Source organism: Diaporthe amygdali, assembly GCF_026229845.1.
Source record: "Diaporthe amygdali strain CAA958 chromosome Unknown NODE_46_length_305281_cov_63_574154, whole genome shotgun sequence".
In the NCBI taxonomy this organism is placed as follows: domain Eukaryota; kingdom Fungi; phylum Ascomycota; class Sordariomycetes; order Diaporthales; family Diaporthaceae; genus Diaporthe; species Diaporthe amygdali.
This window is the reverse complement of record NW_026517066.1, coordinates 249398-259034: the sequence shown is the minus strand read 5'-3', so window position 1 is coordinate 259034 and position 9637 is coordinate 249398. Positions and strand designations below refer to the sequence as shown.

General features: G+C 54.7%; 3 protein-coding genes across 3 annotated transcripts; all 3 read left to right on the top strand.

Moving 5' to 3' along the window:
- Window positions 1–1362: 1362 nt before the first annotated feature.
- Window positions 1363–2740, top strand: J7T55_007728 (uncharacterized protein; the record flags this gene model as incomplete). Its single annotated transcript, XM_053134626.1, has 5 exons — window positions 1363–1399; window positions 1508–1559; window positions 1669–1801; window positions 1868–2161; window positions 2225–2740. 5 exons carry the CDS (start codon window positions 1363–1365, stop codon window positions 2738–2740), a joined length of 1032 nt encoding a protein of 343 aa, XP_052987702.1.
- A 758-nt stretch (window positions 2741–3498) lies between these two features.
- J7T55_007727 (uncharacterized protein) lies at window positions 3499–4833 on the top strand (the record flags this gene model as incomplete). Its single annotated transcript, XM_053134625.1, has 2 exons — window positions 3499–3660; window positions 3715–4833. 2 exons carry the CDS (start codon window positions 3499–3501, stop codon window positions 4831–4833), a joined length of 1281 nt encoding a protein of 426 aa, XP_052987701.1.
- Window positions 4834–5747: 914 nt separating this feature from the next.
- On the top strand, window positions 5748–7625 carry J7T55_007726 (uncharacterized protein; the record flags this gene model as incomplete). Its single annotated transcript, XM_053134623.1, has 2 exons — window positions 5748–6109; window positions 6257–7625. The coding sequence occupies 2 exons, from the start codon at window positions 5748–5750 to the stop codon at window positions 7623–7625; spliced, it is 1731 nt and encodes a 576-aa protein (XP_052987700.1).
- Window positions 7626–9637: the final 2012 nt, after the last annotated feature.

Genomic DNA, 9637 nt, shown 5'->3' with positions numbered 1-9637 from the left:
CCGTGGTACCGCGGCACAGGGTGTTCCAGCATGTCGAAGATGGCCCACTTGTCCATCTCCCGCGGCAGCAGGTCCACGACGGCCTGGATGTCCGGGTGCCACCCCTCGAACGCGGCCCTGGCCTCGTCCCGCGCGGCGCTGCCCACGTGCGGGTTCCTGGCGCCCTCCGGCGCGGCCCAGGGCTCCGGGTCCGAGACGACGGCGAGGGTGTTGAGCATCGTGTTGTTGGCTACCGGGTAGGTGATCACGTGCGCGCCCGGCCCGTTGTACATGTACCTGGTCGAGGTCATTTTCTCGGGCAGGGAGGCCTGCGCCTCGGGCATCGGGATCAGGGCGCGGAACGAGTACTTTTTGCTGTATGTTGCTGCTTTCTCCGGGCCGAAGACGAGTTCCCTCACCCGTGAGCGGATGCCGTCGCAACCGATGACTGCAGTGCGAGTGTGAGCGTGAGATTCGATGTATTCGCGACCATGTTTTCTGTCAAGTTGGTCCGTAGGAAACACCCACCTGCATCAGCAACCTCCTCCGTGCCATCCTCAAACACGAGCCTCACCCCCCTGCCGTCCTCCTCCCGCGCAACCACGTCCCGCAGGGCCCTCCCAAACCTCACCGCCCCATCGGGCAGACACCCCATCAGCTCATCCAGGAAGTCACTCCGCCGGCACCCGCGGAAGCACCCCTCGCCCACGAACAGCCGGAACATGACCTCCCGCTTCAGCCCGTCCACCCACTGGAAGTAGTCCTCCCCGTTCGGGTTCGCGACCCGCTCGTACGCGGCGTGCACGGCGGGCGAGAGCCGCTCCATCGAGTGCTCCGCGTTCGGGCTCAGCCCGATGCCCGCGCCCACCTCGTACGCGCCGCGGGCGCGCTCGTACACCGTGAAGGGGACGCTGCGCGCCTGCAGGCCTATCGCTAGGCACAGGCCTGTTATGCCGCCGCCTATGATGGCGATGTGGGGTGGGGAGGACATGGTTTCGGGTCGGAGTTTTGAAGAGAGAGGGGGAGGCGGAGAGGGGGAGGCAGGGAGACGACGTCTTTGGCTGTTGAGCTAGTATTTGTCCCGTTGACATCATGGACGAAGTTGGTTCCTGAGCTCATAAATACCAGCTGTGCCTGCTCAGTTGATGTTGAACTTGAGGACAAAGCCGTTTGCTGCGTGTTGAGCTTTGGCGTCCCCGAGGTTGCATCCCCGTCGGAGTCCGACCGCCGTGCGGTGTTGGCGCCGGAGGTCCGGAACCAAGAGCTGCTGAGCTGTGGCATGTCTCGGCGCCGCCCGACATTTCAACTCGGCCGTTCACGTCTCTCCGTGGGTTCACTCACAAGACTGATTGAACAACTACATTGTCGTTGAAGCCTTCGGAGATGGCCGGCACTTCCAAGGAAAGGGTCCTTCTGACCGGTATGTTCATCAGCCCAGGTTCGATTCGAACCAATGCGCGTTCAAATATTATTGGGCTCTCACCACCCCCCGATTGGCTTTTGGGCTGACGTTCTATGTATCTATCAGGCGGGAGTGGGTTCATCGCATCTCACGTCCTCGATACACTGCTTGCGCATAGGTATGCCCGTTGCTTCCATCCCAGCCACTTCGGCACCACCCATCCCACTGGACAGCATCATCACAGCTTCCAGAACGCCTTCGGCTTATTGACCGCATATTTGCGACAGGTTTTCTGTGGTTGTGACAGCAAGGTCGCCCGAGAAAGGTCAAGCCATCGTTGAGTCGGTCGAGGAGTCCCTGCGGCCTGACGTCTCTTTCGCTTTGGTCGAAGACGTTGCTCAAGACGGGGCCTTTGATCATGTACATGCCCATTTTGGTGTATCGAGTAAACCTAGGCCTCATTATGCTGATTCCGATCTCTGCCAGGTTCTTCAATCCAGCCTAGGCTTCGACTATGTCATCCATACTGCTTCACCTTACAGCTTCAAGGTTGATGACCCAGTGAAGGACTTTCTCGATCCCGCCATCAAAGGCACCACCGGCATTCTCAAGTCGATCAAGGCGTATGCCCCGTCAGTCAAGCGGGTGGTCATCACCTCGTCTTCAGCTGCCATCCAAAACCCGCTGAAGCATGAGAAGGTGTACGACGAGAGCAAATGGGCGCCATTTACCTGGGAGGACGTCCTGGCCAAACCTCAGTTCGGCTATCCAGGGAGCAAGGTGAGCTCTCATGCTCCCATTTCCTCGCAGTAATATTCTGGGGATAACTGACACAATACACAGAAACTAGCCGAAAAAGCCGCGTGGGAGTTCGTCGCCAAGGAGAAACCGCCCTTCGACGTCGCCACAATCTGCAACACATACACCTTCGGCCCCGTCCAGCGGCAGCTCCCCAGCCTGGACGCCATGAACACCTCCAACCTGCGCATCCGCGACCTGGTCCTCGGCAGGATGCGCGACGGCCTCGAGCCCACCTTCCCAGTCTTCACGTGGGTCGACGTGCGGGATGTGGCGCTTGCACATGTCCGCGCTGTGATGAGGCCCGCGGCGGGAGGGCAGCGGTTCTATATTGTGGGCGGGTATTTCTCCAACAAGAAACTCGCGGAGATTATCAGGCACAGCCATCCTGAGCTGGCTGGGCGGCTCCCGTCTGAAGGGGCGGAGGATGATTTCCCCAGCGATGTGTATGGGTTTGATAATTCGCGGTCAAGGGAGGTGTTGGGGCTGGAGTATCGGACTTTGGAGAATAGTGTGAAGGATACGGTTGAGTCTATATTGGAGTGGCAGACTAGGCACTGAAAATACGCGGGACATACTTCGAGAATATTTGTTCCTGCGGGAGGAGGTGTGATGCTTTTGTGACTTCTGCTTGTTATGTGAGTGCTACTACACATATGTTCACAAAGAAGTGGCAAGCCTAACATAATGAGTTTCTGCCTATGTAAGCCTCCATGAAATAATGCTTGGAGGATGGGTGTGCTTGAAAGCTCTTCAGTTACCTGCTTCTCAAAGGTTAACTAGATACTCAAGAATACAAGGTCGGCCTCCAGCAAAGAGTGTTAATATATATACTGTCATGTCATATTACCCAGAGATCCGGGGTCCCTTCGATTCGAAACTCATGTCTACATATGAAGACTTCACTCAACTATACAATTCGTTTTCTCACCTAGACAAGAATATGCAAGCTCAATCTCATACACATTTGGTAGAAAACACTATGCACAACTAACCCTGACTCACAAGAGGAGTATCTGGACCAGTATCTGGGTGGTGCTCATAAGCTGTCAGGGAGGCCTTGCCTCTGTCAAACATGTCTTGGCTCGTGCTCCTGGTGATAGCCTCTTATCATGAATATCGGACGGTCGTCTCCACTGCCATTCATCTTTTATAATTCACTTGGTTCAATTACCCCGCAGCTATTGGTGAAAACGAAGGGCACGCCAGCCTTCATAACAACAGCAGACGGGCCTTTGTCAGAACGCCTCTGCCAATGCGCACACCGAGCCCATTTTCTGTTGTCAACAATCTTCAGCAACCCACCGAAGAATCTCAGGATGGCAGGATATAATTCTGGATGGCCCCCTGGGGCCAACACCAACTCTTCAGAGGTGACAGAATTTCTTGACAGCGTACAAGATGCTGCCGACACTATCGATGCAACAAACAACCAGACTCTGGCTTCTCAGGTGGCATTGCCAATTGCCAACGCCTCTCACGTAAGTATTCATACCTCTCAATGTCTTCTTAGTTTGGTTGCTAATCATATACAGGGAATCGATACTCAATGTGCTCAAACGGCAGAGCTCGTTGCGATTACGGCCCGCTCCGAGGCAGACAGCCCTGATCGCACCCGCGAAACAGATCGAGTTCTGTTCGAGCCTTTCAAATTCTTGCCTCTCGAAGTTAGAGCCATGATATGGCTTATTGCTGCTGAGGCGGCGAGACCGAACGGGGTCTATCAATTCAGGTTCGCAAGACTGTGGCTGGTCGCGGACGGGCTGGCCCAGACCGTCTTCACACACGTTCATCGACTCAGCCCTGGCGCCCTCAGCCGTGAGATCTTTGATTTAATTCGGCGAAGCCATCTTGGGGGCCAGTCTATCTTGACCTTCACTCCCTTTCGCGAAGTCGGCATGTTCACCCTTGAAATGCGAAACTTGTTCCGAAGCTGTTCAGAGGCTCGGTCTGAGCTGACCCGCACGCCCGGATTCAGCTCAAGCTTCAATTTTCACTGGATGGACGGCATCAAATGCAATTTGGGCACGATCCGGCCATTTCATTACGATACCGACTGGATTAGCATCTGGGGACTGCCCTATCAGACCCACAACACGCGTCTTAGCCCTGACTTGCTGTGTACGCCTGACATCAGCCGCATCCAACATCTTGCGCTCCCCTGTGTTGATTACGGACGCCGATCGGACATACCTGACCCAATGAAAACCCTACACATACTCTGTCGGCTTGATGGTCTCAAGTCGCTTGGCCTCTACGAGTCCACCTTCACCATCAGAAATGTGTCACGCTGGCGGAAGCCGATCACAGAGAACCACAAATTGTTTCTCAAAGTCCTTCCAATTGTGGCTCCTGAAACAGATTCACTAAATCGACTGAGTGACCGGTCATTTCGTGCGGCAATGAAGAGGATGAAGGCTTTCATCGGGGACACATGTGTGATGGCAAATGTCAAGAGTGTTGAGAATTGGCACCCAAACAGCATGGACATTGCGGGCTTGAGGTTCTGTTTTCTGGTCCATGGCGAAAGCGAGGACGGACTGGATCTCACAGGGTTCAGGGAGGATGGCTCCCATCTGGACAATGCTGACCGAATTGAGGATCTGGGATCTCTTGGGCGGGCAGTCAAGCGATTGCAGCTTGCAGCGGCTTAGTCTGACCTGGAATCTGGTTACACAGGAATGGATCTGTTTTGAAGGAGAGCGTCTCTTGCGGGATTGCGGCCCATGCTGGTCTGCGGACTGGTGATTACTTTGACTTCCTTTGTGGTGGGTTCTCATTCACACGTGAACTGTGGATAAGTTGAGTCCTCCATTGTTCTTGGTTGAGTCTATCGCCAGCTGCCCGTCGTTGCTTTTTTGAGCATATCAGAGGTTGGAAGCCAGCAGGGGAAAAACTTTTAATGGACAGATATGAGAGCCGGCTGCTTCGGAGATAATGTACAACAGTTTGTACATGGTAACTAACAGTGAAGATCCCAAAGCCAAGGATCGAATACTTGTCTTAACTTGTTACATGAAATCGCCCACGGGAAAAATAAGATTTGCGAAGGAGCGAGGTGAATGCCAAAGAAGTTAAACAACTCGAGGAGGACTTCCAGTCGTTGACTGTCACGTGGTCCAAGGAGATCAATTTATGGGTAGAAACATAAAGATGTGCGAACCCTGCACATGTTTAAGAGCTCAGGTCACATTGGCGCCAACATCAACCCGCGTTCCGTGCTCCGCATTTCTCATTCGCCTCGCCTGCAGGAATCTCCTCGCGTCCATTGGGCACCCACACCGGTGACACAAGGGAGCTCGCGCCGTGCATAAGCTCGACCGTCTCAAAGGAGATTGTTACACACATCGCCATTGGCTGACGGGCCGAGCCAACCGGTTCACTCTCCATCGATCCATTTAGCGCCCGAGTTTTCCCAAGCAGCTGGGAACACTTGCTGGCTTCTCCTCACGACCAACATGCATGTTGCGGCCGACTCGCAACACCAACTCATGCTCTCCAACCGCAGAACAACCTTAAACAGTGGCTCCTCCGGCTCCTCTTGCATAAGTCTTGTGCCTCCTGCGCCATGGCCTCCGTCGATACATACCATGGCGCTGGTAGTAGACGGGACTGGGACGCGCGGACGAGCATCCCCTTCATCATGGGTGGATCCCCAACGGCATCAGCGTCGTCAGACGTGTCTCGGGTCATCGCATCACAGGAAGAGCTGCCATCCCCTGCATCCGCAAATGCCGTGCCAGGAAGGACAGTTGATGACAGAGATTCTGATGAGACCACCAGCCCAAAGACCTCAGCCGGTGGCAGGTGTCCGAGCAGATATGACTGGAGTAAGCACATGCCGACGATCAAGCAGCTTTACATCGAGGAGGATAAGACCCTGAAGGAGGTCATGGGCATAATGGAAAAGGAGCACAATTTCATCGCAACGTGAGTGAGTCCCAGTTCAGCCCGGTCCCTGCACGCGGTGAGAGGGCCACCCCGGTTGCCTGGTTGCATCCGCCAGACGGAGGCCGCCCCCCTTGCTGTGCTTACGCTCCCTAACGCCCTTCTGCTTACGCCCAATCTGTGCCGCAGAGCCCGCATGTACAAAATCCGCTTGAAGAAGTGGGGCTACACCAAGAACGTCAGCGTCAAATCGGAGGAGATTGAGCCGCTGCTGAGGCTGCTCGACGAGGCAGAGAACAAAGGCGATGCCCGCGCGACGTCAAGTGAGGTGCAGCTTGCCACGGGTCGGGTCGTGGGCCTCGACCGCCTCGCAGCACATCTGAGACGCAAGGCCCAGAGGCTGCAGCATAACCTAGCGGTGGATACGCGGGCGGCTTCGCAAGCCTCCACGTCGCTAACACGGTACCGGCGTGGTGAGAGCCCGTCGCCCGTTTCGCTGGCTATCAACTCGCCAGAGATGTACCGCATCTCCGAGATTGTCTTCGCCGATGTACATGCCTACGTCTGCGGCCGTATCCTGGAGCCCAAGGGTCTCCAGCTGGTACAGAGGTCTGATTACGACATGACATCCCCGGTGTTCTCGATGGTCCACGCTGCCAGTGAGTTCCTCAAGCAAGGACGGCTCAACGAAGCTCTTGCTCTGCTGAGGGTGGCCCCAGCTCGGCTCAAGAATGTCATCATGTACGAGCCACCCAATATCTTGCACTGTCTCTTCATGGTCATCGTCCATCTCCTGAGCACATCCGGCTCGGAGCAGCTGGTCAGTAGCATCAAGGCCCTCCTTGCCTATGCCGCAGCAACAGCAGACGAGAACTCCCGCCACTGGTCCCCGCAGTACCCTGTGCGGCGGATCCTGCGAAGTCTCGCCGACCTAAGTGCATCGAAAGACTTTCACCTGCGCGATATGACGGTGCACGCATGGAGGTGCCTGCTGCGCTCGCACGACCTGACACTCGGCTCGCCCGACTGCGCGCGGACATTTCCCAACTGGCTTGACTTGGGAGAGTCGGCGGGCTTCGACGTGCTGCCGTCAGAGCTGCTGGAGAAGATGCACTGGGAGGTGTACCGCAAGCGGGTGGCCGAGTTCGGCGAGGGCGACATGCAGTCGTGGTCGCAGCTCTTCTACCTCAGCGAGCTGGAGCGCCAGAAGGTCAAGGCCCGCGGCACTTCCTCCGCCAGACTGCAGCAGTACCTCGAGATGACCCTCGTCGGCATCGAGAACGCCCGCCCCGGCCAGGGCCTCGTCGCAAAGTACAACTGCCAGCACAGCCTGGCCGAGATCTACAACGACCAGGGCCAGCGCGATCTCTCCGAGAGCTTCCTGCGCGCCGCTATCGACACCGCCGCCGTGCGGCACGGGCGCAACGACGAGCGCGTCCTCCAGATGCTCTTCGAGCTCGAGAATCGGCTTGCCGAATGGGGTGAGGGCGACGACAAGCTTGCCGAGCCAAGAGAGAGGTCGGCTGGGATAATTGTGGCTTTGAACAACGAGTGTTGAACTACAAAACAGGAATTGCGTGCGTTCATATGGCTTCGCTGTATATGAGTCTTCCTGGATTCCAACAACGAGCCTAGCGGGTAGTGTCAGGCACGCCGGGCCACCGTACTGGAAGAGATATCGACCGCTCGAGCATTCATACACATATGAGCCAGCAACTACACCTGGCACATAGCCGAGTATGTCGAGCACTCTTTGGACAGGAATTTCTGGGCTGCTGATATACAAATTCAGCAACTATCTAACCATTTCAATCTTCGTCACCACAGGAGTATTTGAGTCACATCCGGTCCACGTTGGCTCTCTATCGCTGCCGGATCGAACGCGCCACCGATTCATTATCCAATGCGGAAGTTGTGTCATCTATTGTTAGGTTGTGCATCTGGCATCCCCGAGAATAAGCAGTGATGACTGATGATCCAGTGTGGGATCACGTCATGACCTCTTGTGCAAGGGGTGCCTGCGTGAGTCTGCGCGCATGCGCATTCCCAGTCTTAATCGCACGTTAGGCCCCCGTTGGTCATGGGTAGCAAGGCAGCCTCATTGCGCCTCATCGTCATCCAGGACACGGAAAATACCCTGCGTCGCAGACCAACAACCGCAGGGAAGATTCATTGGATGGTATGATTCATCCAGAACCGCCCAAAGAATACTGAAGGCTGGGACTGTGGGCTCGTTCGTCAGAAGGCCCCACACCGGTCAGTAGCAGAACCGGGAATAACTGTCCTGTCGTCAGTACATGACATATTCCCTTGACTTGGTTGGTTGCAGGGCTATGGAAGTTTTCCATGGTGGATTAAGCCGTTGTAGACCTTTTGGGCCGGCACCGACAGGGGCGTTCGTCAAGTCTTGGGAGGAGAAAGAGGCATCAAATTCTGATATGAAGCCTCGACATGCACAAGGTTATACACCTGCTGCTATTGGTCTTCGTCTGCTTTGAGTCTTTCTTTTATAGACACAATTTTTAAATGTCTGCAGTTCTTGCTCTTGCAGCAAGTGGCATGGTCCACTCTCAATACAGAATGCATGCCTAGACCGTCGAAAAAAGTTGCGGCACTTAATGCCATCATCTCTTCGAATAGTGCCAGTTCTATTCTAAGTCAGGATGTAAGACAACAGGGCTGATATTAAGTACACTCCAGAATAACGGAGAGTCCCCGACCCCCTTTAATGTGCAACGGTGTGCACTGCTTCGGTGCGTGCCTTTGTCGGGCGTACAGCCAACAGAAGAACAGGCTTGGCATATTCAAATAGCTAGCGCCTGCAATCGGCTTACAAAAGTGTCAAAACTTTATTTCATGATCTGCCCGAAATAAACTTTCGGGAGTGGGTCTTGCCGATCCCCCTCCGCCTTCCATGGAATTTACCGACGTGTTGGTTCCGTGCAGTACCCCTGCAAATATCATTTGAAATGCTGCTCGAATGAACGATCAGAATTCCATTTTGCTTGAAGACATTTTTTTGGAACATTAACTCCCAGATTACCAATGCAAATTTGATAGAGAAACCTAGAGAAGGTTCGCAAACGATATAAAAAGCATAGTTGTCACTCTGACCTCCTCATAATCACCACGTGTTCGAGTCGTACTGGACGCAGGTCCGGTGGAGTCATCCGCACGCGAACTCTCTTTGTCCAGAATTCCCCGGGGACACCTGGGTAATGATATGGTTGTGCAAATCCTTCTAGCGGCCGCAGCGTCTTACATGGAGCATCGAGAAATAACCTGATAAGCGGGTTGTGGCGCCCCAGGGGATCTAGCACTTGCAGCTGACACCCAAACATGCGGTGACAGACGAGCTCGAAGAGGTTGTGCCGGTCTATATTCGGCCTTTTCTTTATAAGATCATTATGTGGCCTCTTAGACCTCGTGGCTCTATGCGGTAGGAATCGATTCCCAGTATGGGTTGCAACCAGTAAACACCGATATCATTCAAAACATCAGTCCGAAGATCTATTTCAGTATTTCAAAATTAGGGTTTCACTAATAGGCTCCAAGACGACACCGTCGGCT